The sequence below is a fragment of the Cetorhinus maximus genome, chromosome 11, assembly GCF_964194155.1.
Source record: "Cetorhinus maximus chromosome 11, sCetMax3.hap1.1, whole genome shotgun sequence".
NCBI lineage: Eukaryota > Metazoa > Chordata > Chondrichthyes > Lamniformes > Cetorhinidae > Cetorhinus > Cetorhinus maximus.
This window is the reverse complement of record NC_135889.1, coordinates 84,784,417-84,812,281: the sequence shown is the minus strand read 5'-3', so window position 1 is coordinate 84,812,281 and position 27,865 is coordinate 84,784,417. Positions and strand designations below refer to the sequence as shown.

The 27,865-nt window shown below is 39.5% G+C and overlaps 1 protein-coding gene across 7 annotated transcripts in view; it reads right to left on the bottom strand.

The window, feature by feature from the left end:
* cep70 (centrosomal protein 70) overlaps nucleotides 1-27,865 on the bottom strand; it is a 64,920-nt gene that overhangs the window by 9,403 nt on the left and 27,652 nt on the right. For 6 of the 7 annotated variants that reach the window (XM_078552393.1, XM_078552392.1, XM_078552391.1 and 3 more), the window contains 9 exons: nucleotides 20,626-20,749; nucleotides 17,100-17,280; nucleotides 15,657-15,832; nucleotides 15,484-15,543; nucleotides 13,079-13,196; nucleotides 10,791-10,876; nucleotides 8,681-8,786; nucleotides 3,992-4,090; nucleotides 3,194-3,370 (listed from right to left, as the gene is read on the bottom strand). In XM_078552393.1, the coding sequence (XP_078408519.1) occupies nucleotides 3,194-3,370; nucleotides 3,992-4,090; nucleotides 8,681-8,786; nucleotides 10,791-10,876; nucleotides 13,079-13,196; nucleotides 15,484-15,543; nucleotides 15,657-15,832; nucleotides 17,100-17,280; nucleotides 20,626-20,749 (1,127 nt within the window). The remainder of the gene's footprint in view (nucleotides 1-3,193; nucleotides 3,371-3,991; nucleotides 4,091-8,680; nucleotides 8,787-10,790; nucleotides 10,877-13,078; nucleotides 13,197-15,483; nucleotides 15,544-15,656; nucleotides 15,833-17,099; nucleotides 17,281-20,625; nucleotides 20,750-27,865) is intronic. The other variant, XM_078552394.1, reaches the window with a different exon arrangement.

The window sequence follows — 27,865 nt, the reverse complement described above, 5'->3', positions numbered from 1 at the left end:
ATGATGAGCAATTTGAGTCTACAACACCTGAACCCCATTTTTAATTACATTAAACATTTATTTTGATTAAAAACAATCCTTTCTTTTGGTTAATTATTCATTTTAGTAAAAACTTCTACGCAAGTTTTTTTAATTCTTTCATGGGATGTGAGAGTTGCTGAAATTTATTGCCCATTCTTGATTGTCCTTAGAAGGTGATGGTAAGTTGTCTTCTTAAATCACTGCAGTTTATGTGGTGTAGGTACAACCACAGTGCTTTTAGGGGGTTCCAGGAATTTGACCCAGTGACAATGAAGGAGTGGTGATATAGTTCCGAGTCAGGATGATGTGTGCTTTGGAGAGGAACTTGCAGGTGGTGGTATTCCCATACATCTGCTGTCCTTGTCCTTCTAGATGGTAAAGGTCAGAGGTTTGTAAGGTGTTGTTGAAGGAGCCTTGGTGAGTTGCTGCAGTGCATCTTGTTGATGGTACACACTGCGTCAGTGGTGGAGGGAGTGAATGTTTAATGTGGTGGATGGGGTGCCAATCAAGCGGGCTGCTTTGCCCTGGATGGTGTCAAGATTCATGAGTTGTTGGAGCTGCACTCATCCAGGCAAGTGGAGGGTATTCCATCACACTCCAGGCCTGTGCCTTGTAGATGGACAGAAGGTGAGTTACTCGCTGCAGAATTCCCATCATCTGACGTTGTAGCCACAGTATTTATATGGCTGACCAACTTCAATTTCTGGTCAGTGGTAACCCCCAGAATGTTGATAGCGGGGGATTCAGCGATGATGTTGCCATTAAATATCATGGGGAGATGGTTAGATTTTCTCTTGTTGAGTCATTTCCTGGCACTTGTGTGGCACAAATGTTACTTGCCACTTATTTGCCAAAGCCTGAATGTTATCCAGGTCTTGCTTCATATGGACATGGACTGCTTTAATATCTGGGGAATCACAAATGTGCCAAACATGGTGCAATCATCAGTGAACATCCACACTTCTCACCTTACGATGGAGGGAAGATCATTGAGAAGCAGAAAGTAGTTGACCCTGAGGAAATCCTGCAGCAATGTCCCAGGACTGGTTGACTTCCAACAACCACAATCAACTTCATTTGTGCTAGATATGACTCCAACAGTGGAGGGTTTTTTTCCTGATTCTGATTGACTTCTGTTTTGCTAGGGTTCCTTGGTGCTACACTCAGTCAAATGCTGTTTTGATGTCAAAGGCAGTCACTCTCATCTCGCCTTTTGAGTTCAGCTCTTTTGTCCATGTTTAGACCAAGGCTGTAATGAGGTCAGGAGCTGAATTCACCTGGCAGAACTCAAACTGAGCATCAGTGAGCAGGTATTGCTGTGTAAGTGCTGCATGATAACACTGTCGATGACACCTTCCATCAATTTGCTTATGATTGAGAGTAGATTGATGGAGCCGTAATTAGCCAGTTGGATTTGTCCTGCTTTTTATGGACAAGAGGTACCTGGGCAATTTTCCACATTTCTGAGTAGATGCTAATGTTGTAACTGGAACAGCTTGGCTGGAGGCATGGCTTGTTCTGCAGCACAAGTCGTCAGGACTATTGCCAAAACGTTGTCAGGGCCCATGGCCTTTGCAGCATCCAGTACCTTCAGCCGTTTCTTGATATCACATGGAGGGAATCAAATTGGCCGAAGACTGGCATCTGTGATGCTGGGGACCTCAGAAGGAAGCCGAGATGGATCATCTACTCAGCACTTCTGGCTGAAGATAATTGCAAATGCTTCAGCCTTGATTTTTGCACTGATGTGCTCCATCATCATTGAGGACGAGGATATTTGTGCAGCCTCCTCCTCCAGTTATTGCTTAATTCTCCATCACCATTCATGACTGGATGTGGTAGGACTGCAGAGCTTTGATCTGATCCGTAGGTTGTGGAATCACTTAGCTCTATCTTTCATATGCTGCTTACGTTGTTTGGCATGCAAATAGTCTTGTGCTGTGTCTTCACCAGGTTGACACCTCATTTTCAGGTATAACTGGTGCTGCTTCTGGCATGCCGTCCTGTACTCTTCATTGAACCAGGGCTGATTCCCTGGTTTGATGGCATTGGTAGAGCAGGGGATATGCCAGGTCATCACAGGTTGTGGCTGAATACAATTCTGCTACTGCTAATGGCCCACAGTGCCTCATAGATGCCACGCTTTGAGTCGCTCGATCTGTTCACAATCTATCCCATTTAGTACGGTGGTCGTCCCACACAACACAACGGAGGGTATTCTCAGTGTGAAGATGGGACTTCGTTTCCACAAAGAATGCGCAGTGATCACTCCTACCGATACGATCATGGACAGATTCATCTGTGACAGGTAGATTGGTGAGGCTCTCTTGCTGATTCCCTCACCACTTGCCACAGACCCAGTCTAGCAGCTCTGTTCTTTAGGACTCAGTCAGTAGTGATGCTACCAAGCCACTCTTGGTGGTGGACGTTGAAGCCCCCCTGCCCATGTTTGACTTGATGCCATAAGACTTAATGAGGTCCGAGCTAATGTTGAGGACTCCCAGGGTAACTTCCTCTTGATTGTACACCATTGTGCCACCACCTCTGATGGGTCTGTCTCTGGGACATTCAATGTATGGTATAATTCAGTGAGTATGTCAGGCTGGTGCTTGGCTAATCTGTGAGACAGCTCTCCCAATTTTGGCACAAGCCCCCAGATGTTAGTAAGGAGGACTTTGCAGGGTCGACAGGCTGGGTGTTCCATTGTCGTTTCTGGTGCCTATGTCGATGCTGGGTGGTCCGTCCAGTTTCATTCCTCATCGACTTTTCTGTAAAAAAGTCATACAACTGAATGGCTTGGTAGGCCATTTCAGAGGGTATTTAAGAGTCATAAGCTGGGTCTGAAGTCACATGTTGATAAGGACAGCAAATTTCCTTCCCAAAATTACATTAGTGAATCAGATGGGTTTTTACAACAATCAACAATTACTGAGACTAGCTTTTAATTCAAGATTTATTAATCAAATTTAAATTCCACCAGCTGCCATGGTGAGATTTGAACCCATGAGCAACCAGCCTGGACCTCCAAATTGCTAGTCCAGTGACATTACTACCAAGTCACTGCCTCCCTCCAGAAAGTTCAAGAGTTCAATAAATAACATTCCACAATTAGGAGTATTTATAAAATAATTAGTATTGGATTGTATTACATGACTAATTTATGTTACAATACCTTCAGTGCAATTAATTGTTCAGCCCACACCTCTATAGTACCAACAAGGGGCATATACACCAAAATATCATCTGGAATAGCTTCTGCATGGGGTTGTGGAAGAAACTTTTGCCTCAGTTTATAAATCTTAGTTGAATCATGTTCACTGCTTACAAGGGAGTTAAGATCATTTAAAATCTGAAAGAAAAATGTAAAATTAAAAAGCCATTGTAGAATGGATTTTAAACTAGGGAAAAGCTTACCTCCCCAAAACTTGCAAAGCAAATCAGTAAAAGTGCTGAAGAGGTTTTAGCATATTTATTGGTATGCTTTGGCCTTTTGGCAGTTCTTTCCATTCATTATTTATCATCACAGATCAGTGCTGTACAATAACTGGTGAAAGGGTTAGTGAAGTTTAGGATTAACAAATGCAAATTGTTGAATAATAACCTCAGTGGAATAATCTTGGTGCCAAACTAAATTTCCAATTAAACTGATTCTACCTTTCCAAAATGCAGTGCAATCAATAAATGAAGTATGTTTCAACTTTGAAGCAGAGTGTAAACTTTGAGTTACCAGTACATGTTTGGTGGAGACACATGTAAAAACCGTCATGTTACAGATCAAACAATTATACTGCTTTAATAAACTTTGTTGAGTTAATAAGTTTTGACAAAAGTACTCCATGTAAGATCTTAATTTATCCAAGATGTTTTAACCATTGTCCTTTATTTCTAGGCGCCAAAAGAACCTTTTTAAAAAGGTGAAAATAGTATGGAGTGTAGGAGAAAAAATATATAATTTTAATTTGAGATTTACCTTCTGTAGTTTGGGATGAGCTGCTGCTAACCTAGACCTCTCGTAAACAGTTGGTAGAAGGTCATTTATATCGGTGACTTCCATTTCTTTGCAAATATTCTATGCGAGGGGAACAAAACTGGATGATCAATGTAGGAAATACAATTTCTTAAGCATTGTATAAGTAAATGGGCATTATCTTTCTCTGATGCGTGATAAGAGTGAGTATCTTTTGAAAGATGTGATCATGATTTTATACAAATTATAAACAGTTATTTGACTTTAATCTAAGAATGCTTTTGCATGAGAAGTGTCCCCAAAATAAAAACATTCTTGGTGTTTAAGTAGCATTAGGCACAAACCAAAAGCAATTATTTGACTTTAATCCATCACAGATGTACAAAATCTTATAAATGAGATCCACATTTCCAGGAAACCAATATCCTTAAACAGTTATGTAAAAGAAATTGTAAATCCTGTTATAGTTTTGGCTACCATTTTTTCTAACTCCTTTTAATACAGAAGACTGTAAAGTAGCTGCCAGAAATCTTTCAACAAAATGCAACATTTGATTTCCACAGATATTTTAATACAGATCAATATATGGTTTCTCAATGCTCTCATATAAAGGATTTGTTTCTATATTTAGCGAGCTGTATATGCATAGAGGAACATATTAATATATTATAAATAATTTACATTATACATGAAAATACTTCTGTCTTTCGCTAGGAAAATTTGGATGGAATTGTAAATGTTTGCATATTTTTAAAAGGATAAAATCTCTCGACTTTTTATTTTTATTATGCGCAAGGCAAAAATGCTGGTTCTAGAAAACTGATTACTTTTCTGCTTTTAGCGCATAGTATCAATATTGAACATTTTCAGGTCAATTACAATAGGTAACAGATGCAGGATGAAGCTGACTATACCTCTGCCCCAACAATAACTCTGAATCCCAACCCATTCTCCACTTCAACCTGAGAGCCTTTTCTCTTCCTTGCCTTCCCTCCAATATTCACCATCATTAAGGTTTTCAAAGTGAAAAGGCCATCCGTTTTAAACTTTGCCCCTAAACTGAGATCAGTGACCACAAGGAACTGGGTTCAGAATTTTGTGATGGAATTTGTGCTATCAAAGTTTGTATCTTTTGAGACAGACCCTAACTGAAAAGGGAAACAGAGAAAGGAAACTGACCCTCCCAGTTTCTATGGAAACAAAAACTGAAATTGAGATTGGAAACCAAACCTTATTGACAGACTGAAACTGGTTGAGGCTATATAAGGGATGCAGAGCTATGCAAGTTCAGCAGTAGTAGCAGTCGATGAGTCCAGTAGTACAGTACAGGCAAGCTGAAGACGCCAGAGGCCAGATCCAGAAACTGAGAATAAGTTCAGCAGCTATTTCTGTTATTTGAAGATAAAAATTGGTGGATCTATGCCATCCATAACAGGTTGAGGAGGTTCTATATGCCATTTTTGGTGAAGACTGTGTCCATGGAACACGTTGATTGTGCTTTGTTGGCAGGTGGGGATCAGGCTAGCTCCAAGGAAAGGAACCAAAATTCCTTGTGAGGAATACAGAATTTTGGAGGACTTTGTGACTGAGGTTGATGACATTATGCTGCGTGGATTGCCGAGCTAAGTCATACGATCTGTCTTAGTTCTATCTGCCGCTTAATGTGCAATTTATAGTTTATAATCTACCACAATTTGGCCAATACTTTCAAGTTTAATTTATGTTGATACAGGGTGTTAGAGTATAGATGGTTAGCTAGGATAGCATTTAGTGTTTGCTTTGTTTGACTCTTTGTATAGTAAAATTCTTTAGTATTAAACCATGAAATCTTGTGACTTTATTCTTTTAGTAAATAGCTGGAATTTTGGATTTCTTTTTTCAAAAGAAGTTACTTTTCTCTACCAAGATAGTAACAATTTCTTTCAGAGCATTTTCATCCCTTGGGACCTTGAACACGGAAAAGGACACGACCACACAGTAACACCATCATATCCAATTACCCATCCAAATTACATGTCATCCTGACTTGGATATATAAATCACCTCTCTATTGCCTCAACATTCTGAATCTTTTTATCTGACACCATGACCCACTCACAATAACTGCAGAAATTCAAGGCAGTAGCCTACCGTCATCTTCTCAACTAAGGATGGGCAATAAACACAGCTTTGCCACTGTCACCCACATACTGGGAACTTTTTAAAATTGAAGTCTCATTGCACATAAAGGGTATTATTGTAGACAGAGGTCATTGTAGTATAAGTTGGATTCATATTCCGGGTCTGAAGTAAAAAAGGATATTAATGGTCCATTAGACCACCCAGATCTTCTCTCCCGAGCATCCTTCACTACTAAATATCCCTTCCATAGAAGTATCAAAGATGTTTTAGGAAGCTAGTGAAATAAAAGGAATTGTACATAGTGGGTCTAATGGTGATTAAATCATCCCTGCACACACTTTTAAAAAACATAATAGTAGTGCTGCATTGCATATCATTTGGCTAAAAATAGAATACTGTTATGGCATAGCTGATGGTAAATGCTGAGTTGTTCAAATCCCAGAGGGAAACTTGAGGCAACTGCCACAACTATTTTTCAATTTGCATGTTTCAAGATGTGGGCTTTGAATTCAGTAGTAATAATGCCACCGAGCCTTATATGATTTTAATCACATACATATGTCTACAAATTACTACTATAATAACTTCTGAATCCCTTAACTAATCTGACTTCCAGTTACACTTTCGTTAAGGCAACAGTAAGACACATAGATTTTAAAAGGCCCAGGCAAAGAAATATTGAACAATCCAATTCAAATTGAGTTTCCCCAGCTTCAGTTCTTTGTAGACAGCAGCTTGAGGCATAGTTGCTGAAGACTTTTCACACTTGTTAGATCTTAAAATGTCTACTCTTACACACAGCCTTCGCTCCTTGATACATATTTTCCTCTTTGAATGCAAATTCCCATTGTTTCACTTTGGCCAGAATCTTCGGATCAGCATACAGGGGCGGGCCCCGCTCGCCAACGCGTAAAATGGTGGCACGCAGTCGATCGCGGGTAGCGATCGGCTGCGCGCTCACCTGCGCCTGCTCCCATCCAACTCCCCCGACAGGGAGAAAATTCTCCACTATGCCTTTGGACTTTACCTTTCTAATAATAAAAATCTCTCATAATACTAATTTTACCAGTAATCTTTGGGAAAAATAAACACACAGGGAAGAATTTTCTCCCCATCAGGTGGGCTGGCGGGAGCGGGCGCAGGCGCAGGCTGTGCGCCGCCATTTTACATGGGCGGGCCAATTAAGGCCTGCCCAGCGTGACGCACACCCGGAAGCGCTCAGTGCAACTATGCGGGTGGGGGCAGGAGGGAGAGTCAAGGCATGCACGCGAAAGAGCGCAGAAATCTCCCTGAGGCAGCTCCATGCCTCAGGGAGATTAATGTGAGTTTGAAAACTTGAAAAAAAGAATTTAAGAAATTATTCAGACATGTCCCCTCATGTGACAGTGTCATGTCAATGAATTTTACTAAAAATTTTCATTACAGTTATAAACCCTTCACGAAACCTCATCCCGCCTGTGGATAGGTTCCATGAAAAATGCGAAGGCCGCCTGGGCTCTTCACCTGCCCGCCAACCTTAAGGTTGGGCAGGCAGCCCTGACAACTGCTTTCAATGAGTTGATTAATGGCCTTAATAGGCCTTTGACAGTTCAGCGGGCGCACAGTCGACTCCAGTGCACGCCCACCGAACTGAAGATCGGAATGATGCGCGGTGAAGTCGGGATGCATGCCCGACGTCACCCCACGCCAATCAGAAGATCCTGCCCACTGTTTCTGAACTTCACCTGGCTAGGTAACACATTTTACCCCTCCTTTGAAAACAATCTAGTCTAGTTTATTTAAAAATGCAAATACCCATTTACACCTTACATTCTAAACTTTCCCCATGTTTACCTACTTAACATTTCAAACCTAGCTCATCTTTTAACAAATCAAAGTCTTCAGACTAGCTGCCTTTAATCCAATTTAGTCTCACACCCACACACAGAGGCACATATAGACACAGATACCACTATTTTACAATAAATTCCAACAACGTTATTATATCTTCCTGACAACAGAATCTGGACCACAGAATAAACAGTATTAAATTCATTTTTTCTACTCGCCTTGAAACTCCCATTTCACAAATAGTTTTCAAGCAGCAGATGCCAGATATACAATCAAAAGAGTTAGTGAGAGGGAACATTGCCCTACAAATCATGGGTTTTTAGTTTCGATTTAACAAAAGTGCTCTAAATTGAAACATTTTAATTGCAAACTGAGAGGGTTAAAAGTTAATTTTTTGCATGCCACAGATTGTAAATTCTACAGCAAAAGGAAGTTCTGACTCAAAAGCAGCATAAATACAAGTGCCAATAGGGGAAATACCTGAAGCAAGACTTAATAGGGGCTGGAAAGAAAAGAAAGATATTGCAGAAACTGGCAAAAGAAAGGGTTATCAAATGAGATAGTATACACTTTTAAAAGGGCAGAGGCTCTTAAATCTTGGTTTCAGATTTTGAAGCAATGCTACTTTGCATAGTAGAAATTAAGAATTACATGCTCTCACAATAACACTAATCGACTATGTCATTAAATTTGAGACACTTCAGACATTGGGCATTCAAAAGAGCAAATACATTACCATACCTTTAGCAATCTTTTACAGGTGGCTTCCTGTATGCAATCCATGTCTTCAACTTTGATACTAATAAATTCTTCATCATTCCCACCTCGGCAGCTGCTACCTGAAAAGCTAGATCCAAGATGTCGTAAACTAAATATATCCTTGATGTTTTCACAAAGAACGGGTTTCAGTCAGATAACATAGGGTATAATGTTAAGAGTGACACAAAAGAATAAAACAGAAAGTACTGAAATACAAAAGAGATTTCTCAGTAAAGCAGAGGCAGATTAATGTTTTCAGGCAAAGTCTTCATCAAAACTTGAAGATATGAATACTCTTTAATAGGCCTGGATAAACAAAATAATGGGTGTGTGGGTTGGGAAGAAAAGACAGGAAACAAAATATTTATCCCGCCCACCCATCCCTTGCTGAAAGCCTATTATTTCTCTATTTTTTTCCCCAGTTGTGATGAAAGGTCCTTGACCTGAAATGTTAACTCTGTTTCTGTCTCCACAAATGCTCCTGCTGAATATTTCCAGCATTTTCTGTTTTTATTTCAGATTTCCAGCGTCTGCAGCATTTTGCTTTAGGAAAACATCAAAGTATCCTATCATCAAAATAAAGCAGCAAATGAATTTAATACCCTCAGTCTTGTAGTAAAATTAACAGTTAGGCTATTAGTGCTCACCATAACTTAACCATAAATTGGATAGCAACCACGCATGCATAGTTAACGGAAATCAGGAAGCTGATGTCTCAAGTTGCCTGTTTGTCCAGAAGCTTCACTTTCCAGTATCTTGTTGGGAGACTCAGCATTGAATTATGTGCAATACTGTGAAGTTGCTGTACTTACAGGACAGATACGCACTGAAGTCGCAAGAAAATGTTGGAGTTTTTTTATTCCAACTTTAAACTTTTTTTAGCAGCGTGCTAAGTCTTAATTACAGCCAATTACTCTCCGGCACTGAAAATTATTTTTTACAAGTGTGTTGTCCCAGTCCTTTAGATGTTAATTATTGTTGGAGGTTTTAAAAATATTAAATAATGTAATTTAAACTTTTTCTCTTTGTCTCTCATCCCCCTCTATGTCTCCTATGTTCTAAGGGGACAGTATACACAGGAGGTTGGACAGATTTGAGCTGTACAACAGATGGTACCATAGTTAAATTAGAATGCAAGCAAAACACAATTTATATGGTTATCCTTTAAATCACATTTTCAAAAAGTAGAGAACATGGTTTACACTATGTGTTACAGTATATCAGTTTATAAAAATAATTTATTTCCCCATTCATTTATGCTAATAAAGACACATAGTATATCTTGTGCTCCAGGCTCCATAAAAGCTTAACCTTAGAATAGCTCAGACGTGTTTACTCATATGGGTGCTGCTGGAATGTTGTCTTGTTCATTGTTATATATTTGTAATGTGTTAAAGATTAAATTAGTCACTCCTATAAACCAAGTGAAAGAAAGAAATTCAATACATTTAGAAACTTCAAACACAAAATGTAAATGAGGAAAAATATAGGGTGAGTAAAAATGAACTTTCATTAAAGATTGTATACTTTAGTTTTATTTGATTACCACATTAATATCACTAAGGTTGAAGTAATTTCACTGTAATTTTATGTGGTGAACAAATGGACAATACAATTTTCCGATGGCTAACTCAAGCATGAAGATGAAAGTTTTGAAAAGCTAGTCACCTTGTGCTGAGTTTTAAAATTTTTATAGATGTTAGTATTCAAAAAAAGCCATTGTGAGAGACTATCCTAAAGTTCTCATTTAACAGATACCACTGTTTCAGTCCAGAACCAAGCAACACCAAGAACAGGTGTTGTGTGGCCAATCCATGGCACAATAGATGCAGGTCTTTCAATGAAGAAATGAAGCAGAAATTTTGAATAAAATTACACTATCATTTTCTCAGTTATTATATGCAACATCAATGAACAACAACGAGAACAGATATTTATCTTAAAAACAAACTACTGCAGGTGCTGGAGATTTGAAATTTTAAAAAGTATTAGAAAAACTCAGCAGATCTGGCAGCATCTGTGGAGAGAGAAACGAGTTAACGTTTCAAGTCCAATATGACTCTTCTTCGAACTGAAAATTTATCTTTTTCACCTTTTTAGAACTTGTTTAAGATTTTGATTTTTCTGCAAAATATGATGGTTCCTGGACCTTGTTTCTTTTAAATGGTCTTCATAGGCCTAAAAGAAAAACCATATTGCTTTGTTATAAAACAGATAGGAACCGGATGAGACATTCAGCACATTCAGTCTATTCAAGTTTGTGATGAAGATAATGTCATCCAAGTTACTCCTAGCTAATGAATCCATTCCCTTTTCCCTTCCTGAATAATTCAGCAATCAGCAATCCTTGTACTTATTGGCATCTCACTCCTGAAATTCACAGTTATTCAACTTAGCTGTCAGTTTACTAAACTTATATTTTGTCCTTTGCAGTTCTTACAGAATCTCACAAACCTCAAACTTTCAATCACTATGCCCCCCTCCCGTCTTTTTTCTAATAAAATGGTGAGATAAGGATTCTGGGTTATAAATAACAAATTTGAGATCTACCAAACTATCTTCAAGAGAGGAGTAGCAGAGGTTCCTGATAGAATAAATAAGGAGAAATTATTCCTGGCAGAAGGATCAATTACTATAAGACACAAATTTAAGGCATTCAGCAAAGGAACCAGAAGAAACATGAGGAAACATTTTCTTCTTAACACAGTGAATTGCTGCGACCTAGGATACACTGCCTGAAAGGGTGGCAGAAACAGGTTCACTACTAGCATTCAAAACAGAATTGGATAAATGCTTATAGAGAAAACCATACAAGATTATGGGAAAAAGGAGAGGACAGAAATTAATTGTATAACAAAAATAAAAATACCTGGAAAAACTCAGCAGGTCTGGCAGCATCTGTGGAGAGGAGCACAGTTAACATTTCGAGTCCAAATGACCCTTCAATAGAGAATACAGTGACAACCCTTCTCTGTTGAAGGGTCATTCGGACTCGAAACATTAACTGTGTTCCCCTCCACAGATGCTGCCAGGCCTGCTGAGTTTTTCCAGGTATTTTTGTTTTTGTTTTGGATTTCCAGCATCTGCAGTTTTTTGCTTTTAATTAATTGTATAACTCTGCCAAAGAGCCGGCACAAGCATAATGTGCCGAACAGCCTCCTCCCATACCGCATCATTCTATGATTCTATAGGGGTCTCTTTGCTTATGCCGCTGGTAGGTGGCAGTTGGGCAGATAAGGGGAAAGAAGGTAGGGACACAAGATAGAGTTCAACAAATGAAAGCCTTTTCTTGCCCCAAGTACATACCATATCATGTTGAGCTCCTTATCTGCACACTTATTTTCTGTACTCCAAATCCCAAAAGTATACTTTTTAGTCAAAAGCAGGAATGTGAAGTGATGCATTTTGAAAGAGAAAATTAGGAGAGTGTTTTGTGTGAGTGACCAAGCAGAATGCTGATGAGAATGGAGTCTCTGAACGATGGGGCTTGGAGTGATTTAAGGACCAAAGTTGGCCAGTGTGCCTTGCTGCTGAAAGTCAGTTCAATCATACTCAGAAGATTGAGTGAAGAAACTTTCCAAGAGCACAGGAAGACTTGCCCTGATATAGCAGGGAGAAGGGATCTTATTGGAAAGCTGCGACGAGTTTAGGACTTAACCTACAAGCCTACAGACCTGTGAGAGTGTGGTATAATGTATAAACATGGCATAAAGCATTTTCAGTTTTGTTAATTAGTTAATGAGGAAGTACCTTTTCTGTAGATTAGCTGCCATTAGATTTTGTTGGTTTTAGCTTGTTTGTTACAGTAAAAGCCTTAAAATGTGAAATTTTGCCTTGTGATTCTTTCCAATGGTTACAAGGAAATTTGTAGCTCTTTTTAAAGCTTATCAGTCTCTACAGTGATCATAGCAATATAATTGGCTAAAAGAAATCCATGAGGAGAATTATGCAGTAAGCTGTTACAATCTAGAATGTACTAGCTGAAAGAGTTGTGGCAACATAATAAAAGTAACTTTCAAAGAGAAGTTGATAAATATGCAGGTTAGAAGGAAACTGCAGAGTAGGACTAATTAAGTAACTCTTTCCAAGAGCTGGTATAGACATTATAGGCCAAATGGCCTCCTTCAGCGCTGTATGATTCTGTGACTCAAATAAAATGGATAAAAATGTGACCTAAATTACTTAAGACCAAACTTCCTTACCTTTCCTGATAATACTTTACCTTGATTGATCAAATGCACTTTTTAAATGGAATATTCACAAATATGATTGTTAAGTTTGTATCTTACATTCATGCATGCAAAGCAACTGTCCGTAAACAGATATTTAACCCACAACATGTTTTGAGCAAATCTCAAATTTAATTCATTCAAATCATACCTTTACCAGTACCTTGCCTTCTGAAATCTCATCTAGAACTGAATATTTCTGCTTTCTATTGTTTCCTAGTTGCTCTTTTCTTTCTCTAGGAACATCTTCAATTTTATTTTTCTGAATGCTATGATAAATAAAACGACCAGTTACAAATAAATCAGAAAAGTATCTGGTCATTCACAATACCACTCAAATACTGTAGTTTTATGATAACTAAACTGTGGTACATATTGTAAATCGAGTTTGCCAATTAACAGCATGACACCTACAAAGGTATAATTAACATATAAGTTAATTTTCAGCTAAAAGTGTGGAAATTAGAGTCAGGATAAATAGATTTTTAGCTCTAACATTTTCAGTCTTCAAATAAGTTGGCCACTGCTTCGTAAACACATCACAGCTTATAATTTATATCAAAACATGAGTATTTCATTTGTGAAACATCATTGTGGTGACCATAGTACAACTCTGGTCAATACCGCTCTCAAAATAGCTATGACCTGCAACTTCAAAAACAGATGGCATGTTCTGAAGTTGCTTTATGGGATCATGCAAGTGTAAAACAGGAATTTTATTTCTACTGATTTTATTTTACACACAAGTATTGTAAACAGAAGTTGTGCAAAATGAGTCCTCTGTTAGAGCATTTTCTCATGTAGACCCAAAAGCCCGGAGTGCAAGCTATATTCTGGGGCTTATACATGAGGATTGAATTTAAAAGCAAAAACAAAAAAAAATACTGTAGATCACTTGAAGTATTGGGAATGCATGTATTACAATGACATTAGTGCCATTGAAAGAATGCAATGGATTCACAAGAGTGACACCAGAAATAAGGTTGTAGTAATAAAGAAAAACTAAAAAAAAAGCTGTACTCCCCTCCCCGGCACCCCCACTATCAACCATTAGAATAGAGAAGGTTAAGGGATTTCAGAGAAATTTTCATAATTATAAAATATTGGGAGAGGACAAGTACACAAAGATTCTTTTCACTGGCTTATAAACAGGAAGCGAGCTATATTAGAATGCGAAGAATGAAGGGCAAAGTTACAATCAATCTTTGTGCAGAGTGGTATTTGAATGCGAAGTCATTACCGCAAGTAGTTATCAAGCCACTCATTGTATGAAAAAGTTTTTTCTCACATCACATTTGCTTCATTTGCAAATCACTTTAAATCTGTGCCCTCTCGTCCTTGATCCTTTTACAAGCGGGAATACCTTTTCCCTATCTACTCTGTCTAGCCCCCTCATAACTTTGAACATCTCTATCAAATCTCATCTTAGCCTTCTTCTCTCCAAGGAGAACAGTCCCAACCTCTCTAATCTGTCCTCATAGCTGAAGTTTCTCATCACTGGAACCATTCTTGTAAACCTCTTCTGCACTCTCTCCAATGTGTTCACATCCTTCCTATAATGTGGTGCCCAGAACTGTACACAGTTCACCCCTTATTTTATATTGTCTGTCCAGGCTTTTCCTACCAAAATGCATCATTATCCCCTGCACACCAAGATCTAGGTCCTTAATATATATCAGGAAAAGCAAGGATCCCAGTACCGACCCTGAGGAACTCCACAACAAACCTTCCTCCTGCCCAAAAAATATCCATTGACCATTACTCTCTGCTTCATATTTTTCTGCCAATTTTGTATCCATGCTGCTACTGTCCCTTTTGTTCCATGAGCAACAACTTTTCTCACAAGTTTGTTGTGTGGCACTGTATCAAATGCCTTTTGAAAGTCCATGTACACCACATTAACAGCCTTACCTTTTCTGTTACGTTTTCAAGTTAGTTAAACACGGTTTCCCCTTTAGAAATCTCTGCTGGCTCTTCCTTATCAACCCATATTTTTCCATATGACTACTAATTCTATTCCGAATAATTGTTTCTAGAATTTGGCCACCACTGAAGTTAAACTGACTGGTTTGTAATTGCTGGGCTTATCCTTACAACCTTTTTGAATAAAGGCGTAATGTTTGTAATTCTCCAGTCCTCTGGCACCACCCCTGAATCTAGAGAAGACTGAAAGGTTATGGCCAGTGCCCCTGCAATTTCTACTCTCACTTCCTTCAATATCCATGGATGCATCTCATCCGGTCCCAGTGCCTTGTCAACTTTAAGTCTTCCCAGAGCCTTCTCCTGTCTCCGCTCAAATTCTATCCTCCAGTATATTTGGCTCAATAGCAGGACAGTATTCACAGCAAAAGAGCCTGCACAGGCAACAATGGTGCAAATGATCTCCACCTGTGCTATGATTCAAGTTGAGAAACAGAAACTACACAATCTTTAAATAAGTAGTTTAGCTTGCAAATTTTTCTACATTATTTTCCTAAAACAGTTTCAAGATGACAGGAAATGCACATATTTTAAAAATATACAAAATGTAAAGCCACATAAAATTCTATAATTTACCTCAACTCCCTCTGCAAGCAGTGGATTTGGGATTCATAAGCATCAATTACATCACGCAACCTGCAAAGAACAGAAAAACTAGTTACTTGTCAATCATTCCAAATGATCTGTATGGTAGAACATATTCTATTCTCACTAATCAAAAGATTTCAAACAAATATGTCGACCCTTACTGTTGATTGGGTATAGTATGTGCTCTGGCGGCTCGCTTATGAAACTGAAGAAACACTTTATTCTGTCTTTCAATGCGCTGTTCTTCCTCAGTCACGACCATGTACAACTTTTTCTGCAATCGCACAATAATCTTCTCTTGCTCATGTAATTTTTGTTTGAACTGATGAAGCTGTACCTAATGGACATATAAAATTCTCATAACAAAACACCAAAATGCAAATTGAACCAATCCACAATAGCATTGCATTGTTTCATTTAGAATCTCTAGTGTGTAATGACTAAATATAAAAGATTGCATTTGGTACAATATTTTGACTTGCAGTCATTTTAATTGTAATGGCAGGGTTTGAAGCAACAGACTTCAAACCAAATCTCCTGTTACATAGTTACATAGAGTTTACAATCTGAACTGCTAATAAAAACACAATTACCAAAAGTTAAGCCACAAAATTCTAGTTAAATTTATCTTCTCCAGTTCAGCTCAAAAACCACACAGAAAATGGGAGTGGAAATTTATCTGTTTCAGTTAAAAAGTAATTACTAATCGCACTTCATTCTGTGTTTCAAAGATCTCAAAGAGCTTCAGCTGGAATTACTTTGAAGTTTATGACTAAGTAGGCACCTATAGTAGCTATTTTGTGCACAGCACGCTCCCACAAAATGCAATGAGATGATTATGGCCGTGCAGATTTTGGATGCCAATTTGTCTGCTGCCTTAAACAAGATGACTGATACCATGTACATGGCCTTACAATACTTCACTGATCTTCACCAATCTGGTCTCCAGCAGAGCGGTAGGAGCAACCTGCTGCTGGGCCAGGAGAGGGATGGCAGCAAAAGAGCACATGGAAGTGGAACTCCACCCAAAGTGCTTCAACTTCTCACTGTGCCCTCCTCCCCTATAGCAATGAGACATGCGGTCATGTCTCCCAATGGTCAAGTCCTCATCTGAGCAGGTTCAGGTGGGCAGTCTTGAGTGGAGCCATGAAGGGCTCCAAAATCATCTCAGAAGTCAGGCTAAGATTTGAGCAGCTTGCCTCTACCTCTGCTAGAATCACAAAGGATGCATCAAGTGGAACAAAGGGTGTTTCACCTATCCTACAAAATGGCTAGGACACATACAGATACCCATAGCAACACCTTTTACTCAGAGGAAGTGAGTGGAGTTGAAGAAGTTTTTCCAAAGTGGGAACAAGTTCAGCTGGACACTGGTTGGGCCTCCTTTGGAGGAAAAAAATTGAGAACTCTTAGACTGTCCTGGTAGGAAATGGAAGTGTAGAGGAATTGGACATCTATCTTATTATTTTTTAAACACTGATCATTGAAGGTAATAGTTAGAACATTCATGAATCACAGAACTCAAATAGATTATCCAGGGTCCTAGACAAGAATGAAATTAAAGACTTAAAATATAACCAAGCAATTTGCCTCAACTCTATTACCTGCATATCTTGTTTATTATGCTGCAGTTGCTCAACTTGCTTCTGCAGTTGACAACACTTTGCAAAATAGTCACCCTTCACCTCCTGAATTTTCAATTCAACAGCATCATGAACTTGCTCCAGGTCAGATGGAGACTGTTCTTTGGGAGAGGTTTTACTCTGCTGTTGGCAAAGGTCATTCCTGCAATAGTAAGAAAAATTCAGCTTATGTTCTCAAAAGTATAATGAAACTTGCAAAATTCTGCTTCATTGTTCCAAGGCAAGAATATAGTGGGGCATTTTACTTCCTTTGTAAGCCATATTACGTCTCGCTTAACCTCTAGAAACCAATCTAATAAGGCAACGCCACAATTTTGCTTTTAAAGGCTGTTCAGTTGTAACCACAAGCCACTTAATATTCTATTCTTCTGTGGAGTATTGGCAGAATAGAGATTTGAAAAAAATATCCACTTACATTTAAATTCATTTCTCTCTCATAAAGAAATAAGATTGGCTGCAGTATACAAGATCACTTCTTCCTGGATGGATCTCTAAAAATCTAATACAGTCACCAGCATTTCAGTAAACAGTGACTATGTAGATTTCACCAACCCAATATTAAGATTTCAGCAGACTAAAAGGGGCACATAAATAAAAAATTCATGCCGTGTCTACTTGAATTGGAAAAATAACTAAGATTTCAAGTATATATTTTCTCCTTCTAAGCTTGGGTATTGTTTTGATATAGTATTTTGAGCTACAGAATGCTAGTATGAAGCACTAGCATTGGGACAAGTTGAGGTGCTAAACAAGTGTATTGACACATTTTAGTATGTTGACTCATTTTTTCTTCAGTATTAGTTTTTTTTAAAATAAATAAGCTAGGCTGACCGAGGGAGTGCTGCACCGTAAGAGCCGGCTTACTAATGAGGTGTTAGACCGAGGTTCCATACGACCTCAAAAGAACACTAAAAAATTCATTAACCCGTTTTCAAGAGCAAGGGGTTTTGCCCTGGTTTTCTATTATTTATCTATCCACTAGCATCACTAAAGCAGGTCATCTCATTGTTGTGTCTGAGATTTTGATGTGCACAAATCCACTGCTGTGTTTCCTACACAATGACTACATTTCAAAAGTACTTCACTGTTGTAAAGCACCTTGTGTCCTGAGGTTTTGAAAGGCAAATTGTATAAATACAGATCTTTTCTTTATATGGCAGGCAATTCCACCATTATTGTATGCCAGGTTCTGAAGTGCACTATAACTTTCTTTCAGTCCATCCGAATCATAACCAAGGTGCTATTTTTTGAAAAATGTGAAAGCTTTATTGGAGGTTATAATGGTAATTGCTGCACTCTATAAGGTAAAAAAACACTTTTCCTATATCTAAATAGTGATAAGTTTTCTCTTGTGCTCAATCAACTTGACATGCACTCCAGTGGTGAGGAAATATGGTATTCTAAAAGGCATACGAACATTTGGAGACTGTTTAGAGACAAAATAAGCTCGTGTGATGACCTTACTGAATACCAATCTTAGCATCTTCACATTATAACATCCAACTATTTCTTAATGGAGTTAAATGCCCTGGCTTCAGTTCTCCCATTCCTCACAATCTGCTGCAGCTGTTGATAATCCTTAGTTCAAAGAATGCATTAACATCTCGCCTAACCCTGAACCTGCACCCTCATCCTTCTGCTCTGAAAAATGAGATTGCTTAAGGTTAATTTTTACTATTCCTTTGAAAATTTGCAAGGTACATAGCATTGCATAACACTCTAAAAAGAGGAAGTTGAGAGTTTGGTTTTCACCTTTTATCTCTGAAAACTGTTTAGCAACAGGAGGCAGGCCGTTTCACCCCTCCACCTTGTTGACCAGACTCAAATTACAGTACTAGTCGGCAAGCTAGTAAAATGACTAGCAACCAACTAACTACCAATAAAAATAAGTGAATTTCTACTTCTATTAAAATGTAGGTAAATTTCAACTTCTTTCTTTTAATGGGACAAATACAGAATAAGTTTATGTCTATGGTGCACAGGTTCTAATGATCAGATATTCAACTGGAAAACAAGCAGCAATTTAAATTTCAACAATGCTCTTAGCACTCTGCAGTTTTTAAGACAATGTCTAACATCAGAGGTTTGGTACAAAAATGGCACTGAACTGCAAGTAATTTTCACTCTAATTCTCACCCAAAGCAGAGGATGTAACTGTATTGTGTCTGCTTTCACCTACCAGTTCAAACTGATATAATGCTTCAAAATGCAACATGTGCCACATTTTCACAAAATTATGTTTTATCTATGTATACCAATGCAAGCAAGAACCAGGCTGTCCACAGCTTCAGCATCCTATATGACCCTGAACTGAGCTTCTGACCACATATCCTCTCCATCACCAGAACACCAAATTCCACCCCTGTAAAATTACCCATCCCTGCCCTTGCTTCAGCACATTTACTATGGAAACCCTCATTCATGCTTTTGTTGCCTCCAGATTAAACTATTCCAGTACTCTGCTGGCTGGCCTCCATCCTCCACTCTGCAAACTTCAGCTTATCCAAAATTCTGCAACCTGTAATCTAACTCATATCAAGTCTCTTTCAGCCATCATACTTGGGCTTACTGAATTACATGAGCACGCAGTCCAGCAATACCACAAATGTTAAAGTTTCATCCTGGTTTTCAAATTCTTCCATATCTTCACCCCTCCCCATCTCTGTAACTTCCTCCAGGCCTACAATCCTATGAGATCTTTGCACTCTATTCTGGACTCTGTGCTACCCCGGTTTCCTTTGTCCCATCCTTTGTAGCTGTGCTTTCAATTGTTATGGCCCCATAGCTCAGGAGTTCCCTCCCTAAACCTCTCCACCCCACTCACCTCTTTCAAGATGAAGTGTTAATTATTGACCTGCCTCTTTGTCCAAGCTTATGGTCACTTTTACCAATATGTCTTAAAGTGGTTATGTGTCAAATTTTGTCTGATAATGCTCCAATGAAGCATCTTGGGACATTTTACTTAAAAATGTCTTAATTGCTGGACTTGGAAGATTTTTAATGTCTTAAATGTCTTAATATACTTAGAAATGTGTTAAAGAGGCTATATAAATATAAGTTGTTGTTACAGCAAGCTGGGTATAATAGCCAAATAGACTAGGATTTGACATTTGGTCATGCTGAGAGGGGTTAAATCAAGTCCAACATAGTTGCTGAGCAGTCTGGATTGACCACATGATATTAAATTGAATTACTAGGAAGATGGTTATAATAATGAAAATAAAAGTACTTGATAAAAAAATTCTATTTTATGTAGATTAGAATGATCCTTGGTGTCATGTGGGTAGCAAGAACTAATTTTGCAATCTGATTTATTAATGCGACTTAGCACAGATTGATTATTATATGGCCACTATAGTCATACAATATTACAGACAGGTTAGTAAGCAGGTATGGTCATTTATATTAGTAAACACAGTATTTACAAAAAGAATTGATTTTAACAGTTCATATTTGTTTGGTGAAATAATCATGAAAATAGTTTTACTTCAGTTCCTTGTTAGACTGTATAAGATCGCAGATTAAAGCCTGTCGTCGTTCTGTATCTTTCATTAGGGTCTCCACCATCTTTCTTATTTCCACGGCTGATTGTTTGTCCAGAACAATCACATCTACGATAGTTCCAAACAGATGTAATGAACATAACTTAAAAATTCTTCTTGGAAAACAAAGAACGTGGCTACCTAAAGTCATGAGCAATTTAGAAATGTTAAATATTGGAAGGCTGCCTGTGGCAACCTCAGGTACCCATACACAATACAACAGATCTTCTCTGTATTTTCCAACCAATACCTAAAGCTATATTTGAATACTCTCTTGGCCATATCCTACTGTTAATCCCAAGATGATAGATAGAGCCCATCAGATCCCCATGTGTCTGCCACCATGTGAAAAGGAGCAGTGTAATAATTTCATAAGTGTCCGGAACAGAATGGTGACAGCAGACAACCTTATAGTGCTTTCATTTCGAGATATAGCTTCATTAGATCTTTAATTGCCTTTGTAGCTCAGCATGCTCATCTTGTTAGTCTCTCTGGGTGTGAACAATGCAATGTTTCAGTCATTTGCCACCTGAAGCAAGTTCCAGACATCCACAACGCTCAAAAGTGCTTCCTAATTTCACAAATAACCACAGAGTTCTAATTTTAAAATTATACCCTCTTGTTCGGAATCCCCCACCAAAGGAAATAGTTTCTCTATATTGAATTCTTTAATCATGTTTAAATATTTCAATATCACACCTCAATCAAAAATTTTAGCCTACACTGCCGACTAGCAGCGATGCAAAAAAGAGCGCCAAATGTGTAAGTCTCTCCCTGTCCTTACACAGCCACAGGCATGTCTTGTGCTGTGCCTCCTCATGATGACACAGAAACTGAATCCCTCACGGCCCCACACTAAAGCTTCTGTGGGACTCTGAGGAGGCTTGTCCCCAGGTGTGCAGTGTGCAAGCCCACCAGTGTATGGACACATCCTGGCACACACAGGAAAAAATCCAAGCTATGGGCGAACAGCTCCACTGCCTTGTATGGATACCTCAGAAGAGTTGAAGGCTAAGGGAGTAAAGCACTGACAAAAAAAAATCTGGAGTGAAGTTCAAAGGCAGACAGGTCGAAAGGGGTCCCTGACATTTGATCAGCCCAGTGTCTCCATAAATTTTGTCCAGGCTTGTGCACAGGAGTGGAAACTCCAGTTTCGCTGCTGAGTTAATACAGTACTGGAGACAGCAGTTACAAGTGATAACCCCAACTTGACTGGCACTGAGGATTGGTGCTATGGGCTGTTTCCAATGGTGAGAGGGACCATTGCATTCCACTAGTTAGCCACTGTCTACTGTTACAATCCACGTAGAGACTATAAACATTTAAAAAGAAATTAGAACATCTGGTGATTTACTGAAAGAATGAAGCCACAAGATTCCACAGTTTAAAAGCAAATGAACTTTACTAAACAACAATCAAGCAAACACTACTAAATAAACACTGTCTTAGGTAATTATTTACACTTTACATCAAAAAGCATGATAACACACAACTACAGATACTTTGGACTGAAATCCCAACTCAAACTTCCCTTATCCACTATGACTCCTCCCCACTCCCCCCAGGAAGACTTTGGCCACTTATCAGGTTTTAGAAGATTGACCACTTTCTTGGGAGTAACTCGAAACTTCTCCACAGCTGCCTTGTAAGGTCTGGGAATTTTCAGCTCAAGTCAGAGCTTCACTCGCAATTCCTGCACAGTGACTTTGGCAGAAAATTAGAAACACCCTTGGTTTCTAATAACTCTGGTCTCCTGGTCCTCAGCTGTCCCACAGCTCTTGGCAAATTTGTGTTTCTGCCTGATTTCAAGCTGAACTGCTTGTTTCACTCTGAAGGTTACTGTAGATTTCTTCCTCTAGCTCCAAACTAGGCAAATCTTCCAGCCTCTTTTTCCTTCATAAATTCTACCTCCAAATTGTGCACAAGCTCCCGTCCGTAATCCACGTGGTGAACAATAATGTTAATATTTTCTCTCCTTAAGGTGCAGGCCTGGCTAACATTTATCTCCTTTGCTCCCCCAACTCAGTAAACTGGAAACTACACAAGGCCACAGCTGAACTGCCTCTGCCTGCTTCTGTGAGCAAATATCCACACACAGATAAATTAAGCAAAGGAACCTCCCTCATTGCACATCCCACCTCAATGGCGACATGGAATACTTGGGATGTTCCGAACAGAAAAGTAAACTATCTTAAACCTTCAAAACCCCTTTCATTCTGGAATCTACGTGAATAATTTATACCTCTATTGGACTACCTGGGTCCACCAAGGAACTCTCTTGTTTGTTTTTGATTCTTTGCTTCTTTGATCTGGGAGCTGCATGAATATTCCAAATCCCATATTGAAATAGAAGTAGATCTCCTGTACCTAACAAAAGCTCAAAGATGGGTTATCCATTCTTTAAGGGCTGAATCTTTGGCTCGGCAAGCGGGGGCGGGGCCTGCTCACCAAGGTGTAAAATGACGCGGGGTGACGTCAGCCGATTGGGGGCACCGATCAGCTCTGCACCCGCCCACACCCGCACAACCCCCTCCGACGGGGAGAAAATTCTCCACTAAGTTTTGCTCCTGCTAACTCTAACCTTATTAAATGAACTCTAATCACCCTAGGTCTGTCTGAATTCCACTTACTTCAGGATTGCTTATCAGTTTCTCAACCAAGTGTTACAATTTATCTTACATTTAACACTTTAATTCCTAAAACTAAAAGTTATCTCACTAAAATAAATGAATTTTGAAACCAGATATTCGCAACATTCCCTCAAATAAGTCAGCCCCCGCCTAACAAGGTGCTGACCCACCACGGTCCACCTGCATCAATGGGTGTTAAAGTCTTAGCTCAACACATTCAACTCTTTGATTGGCAAGCTGGAACATCAGGACCACATGCACAAGATTGACAGATCACTTGCAGCTGGTCGATAATGCCTGCAAGACAGCCGTGATAGACATGAACATTGCATGGCTCCTTACAAGAAACAAGGCTTGCCAAGTGTGGATCACTGAAAGACAAATATTAAATGTTTATCTGGGAGTTGCAGAGTTCAGAGGAAACAGGCTTCGCTGTATGGGACTAACTCAGTGACAGAACCCTCAGAAATAATTCAGAACTTGTTCTTTCTATCTATCTCTCAACTCAAGCAGGGCTAGTTAACCTCATGTGTATGCTCCCATGCCATGCTCCACTACAGAGGCAAAAGACCAGTCCAATGAAAAGCTTGACACAGCCATCAGCACAATCTCCAAGTCAGAACATCTTTACTTACTGCAGGATTTCATAGTAAGAGTGGGTGTGGACCAAGAGGCATGGTCTTCCTGCCTTGGACATCAATGCTTGGGAAAGCTAACCAAAAACAGAGACTATCTGAGCATTGCTGCCACCATGAGCTTTGTGAGGTTTACATTTTCTTTCAGAACAAACAATGCCACAAGGTGTCCTGGAGACATACATGATCTGGACAATGGCACCAGCTGGACCTGATCATCACCAGACAAGACACTCAACACACCCAGCTGCCACAACTCAGAGAGATACACATCATTCCCTGGAGTGCATCAGGATTAGGATGCAACACTCAAAGCTTTTTCATTCAAAGCGTAAAGGCCTTGTATCAGCTATGCTGCCCACCCAGATAAAAATCTACAGTTCCTTGATTCAAATGAATATGTGCTCTCCGGTATTCCCACACAGAATGCAGAAGCAAAATGGAACATACTTCGAGACACCAATTACAACACCATACTTGACATCTGGGAAGCAAGGGCAGAAAACTTTGGTTCAAGGCTAGTATTACCGTAATGGAACCTGTTATTGAAGTCCAGCAATCCGGTCTCATTAATGTAAGAGACGTCCGAGTGAGAAGACTCTGAATGTACCGAGAGCTGCTTGAAGTAAAGTCCAATAGACTTCTAGGCTGCGCGCCAATGACTAGGGGGTACAACTTTGCCAAAATTTCCAAAGGCTCGGTGCATAGGGAATGCTGGGGACATGAACAATTGGTCAAAAAAGCAACAGGTCCATCAACAAAGTAAACACCTCCACTGAAAACAGGTCATCATCGCCTGCAATAAACAGTTGGAGGGATGGGTGTACCTTGAGTTGTACTCTACAGAGAACATGGTCACTATGGAAGCTTTAGACATCATGGCCAGCCTGCCTGCCATGGAAGAGCTGGATGTCAAACCAGTGGAGGGTCTTAGCAAAGCTATTGACTCGCTTGCCATGTGCAAAGCTCCAGGTGCTGATGCTATACCACCTGAATTCATCAAGCTTGGGTAACCAGCACTCCTGCAGCATCTGCACGAACTTCTCTATCTTTGTTGGAGGGAGGGGCAGAGCCTAGGGATATGTGCGATGCAAAGATTGTGAACCTGTACAAGAACAAGGGTAACCACACGGATTACAAGAGCTATAGAGACACCTCCGTATTGATCACTGTGGGAAAAGTATTTGCCTGTGTTGCTCTCATTAGGCTGCAGATCTTGGCTGATCACATCTATCCCGAATCCTAGTGTGGTGTCAGAACAGGAAGATGCAATATTGACGTGATCGTCTCAGTCTGGCAGCTGCAAGACAAATGCCGTGAACAAAGGGGACCACTATGTATTGCCTTCATCAATCTCACTACTGCATTTGACCATGTGAGCAGAGGTGGTCTGTTTAAGCTGCTGAAGAAAATTGTCTGCCTGCCAAAGCTACTCAGTGTGATTTTGTCTTTCCTTGGCAACATAATGGGTAAGGACAGCAATAACGGGCCATCATCGGAGCCCTTTGAGATCCGCAGTGGAGTTAAACAGGGTTGCATTGTGCTGCTGAAACTCTTTGGTATATTCTTCGCTTTGCTGCTGTCATGTGTCTTCAATTCATCTACAGAGGGTGTCTTTTTACATATCAGAACTGATGGAAAGCTATTCAGCATTACCCAGCTGAGGTCCAAGACAAAAGTGTACAAAGTCCTCAATGATGCCACACTAGCATTCCATACCAAGGAATGTCAAGTGTCTTCACCTGCAGCAAATACAAAACATAAACTAAATTACTATAATCTAGCCTTAATTTAACTCCAGCCTTCTCATTTTGCTGAATCTGCACTTTGTCCCTTTCAAGGGCAATATATCTTGCCTGAGGCTTGGTTCCCAAAACTGAAAGCAATGCTCCTGATGGGCTTTGACAAAGGGTCTGTACAACAGAAGCATCCCATCCTGACTTTTAAATTCCAACCCTCCAGACATTAAAGATCCATAAGGAAATAGGTCGAAAAGCCTTATGAAAGAAATCAATGCAAGCCGTTTGCCTCTGAGCCTAAGACCACTGATCTTAAAAAAACTGTCCTAGAGCTGATCACCTCATTGATTTCTTGCTCAGCAGGCTTCCAAGAAACTGGATACAAGTACAGTAATTCCTCACTTAACATTAACTTGCTCAGCGTTGTTTCATTATAACACTGCTGATAAAATAGGGAATATATATCTTTTCAATGTCACGATATTCACAATAACATCAATTGCCAGAGTTCCTGTTCCGTACCCTGCACATCCCAAATTGAGGGTCTGAGATTTACCTCAACAATGCACCTGCAGATGGCAACCTCAAATCCTGCAGATTTCACTGGTCCACTCTACCTGTTGGCTCTCAGCTGAGATGCACACTTTCAGTTCCCTTCACAGCCCACAGAGCCTTTTCACCTGCTGTTGACCTGAAGGAAATCCGACATTCTGTTTCCTTGTCACTACCAGATAGATACCTGGTGTCCCAAGACAACCTTTCGCAATTTTCCCCTGCACTGCTGGGGTCTGAGCACCACCACTGGGAATTCCTTCAGCTGCTCCCCTACTCCATCCCCCAGCCCCCTCCCTGTGTCCACCACCACCACCTCTCCTTCAGCTACTACAGCACTGACACCATCTTCTGCCACCAGATGGAACCTGGTGACTCCAAAACCAGTCAGCTGAGTAAACAAGCTCCACAAGCATCATTGGTGTGTAATCTTCTTTTACATTTGTTTTATGTTTATAAATTCATTTTGTTTAGAGAAACTGCAAACATTTTTGGATATAGTGAGTGAAAGTGAGAAGAAAGTTGTGAGCATCAATTGTAAAGAAACAAAAGGTCTAGTAGTGTCCAAAAAGAAAGTCATACCTGAATGTAAGATCACAGCGAAGAATGAAAAGGTCACACAGGTAGACAAATTTTGTTACCTAGGAAGTATGTTAACATCGGACGGAAAATGCAATCAGGAAATAAGTTGAAGGATTGGAGTGACCAAAGGTGTATTTCAAAAAATGAAAAAGGTTATGATCAACACAAAATTTGCTATGAAAACAAAGCTGGGAATCCTGGAATGCCACATCACACCAATTTTGACATACTGAAGTGAGCGTTGGATAATCAGTGAAGCAATGCAGAGAACAACTGCGGCTGCAGAGTCGCGGTTTTTGAGGCGAATAATGAAGATATTTTGGACAAGTCACACTACCAATGAAGAGGTACTAGAAAAATCTGAGACCAAAAGAACTCTGTTGACCAAGGTCAGGAAGAGACAGTTGGAATTTCTTGGGCAAGTAATACAAAATCATGATTTAGAAAGTATGATGCTGATGGGAAAGATCGATGGTAAAAGAGATCAAGGTAGATAAAGAACGATCTTTCTAAAGAGCCTCGCAAACTGGATGAATGTACCATCAACGAAGATGATCCACATCTCCAGAGCAAGATTAACTTGGAGGTCCATAGTCACCAATGCACTCTTAGGGCATGGTGCCTGAAGAGAGAGAAAGAGAGTAGGATTTCACCTTATAAAGTTTTAATGTTTGTTTTACTATGAGAAATGTCCAAAAGAACCTAACTATAGTTTTTACATTAGTTATAATGGGAAAATCTGATTCACTTAATATTATTTTGTTTCAAGTCGCACTTTTCAGGAATGCAACTACAACGCAAAGTGAGGAATCCCTGTATCAAAACAATTCCAAGAACCAGATTAACCAACTTCTATCAGAAAGATTACTCAGTAATTTTGGGATCAGTTAAATTCCCCCTGTGGACAGAAACCACAACTGCACTATGGAATGATCAGTGTATACAAGTATCACACATAATTCTATTCACCAGCCTCAGAAGCACAGTTTTGATGATTCCTGTCACAGTTGACCTAGATTATTGGTGTAGCCTTCTCTGCCTGTTATG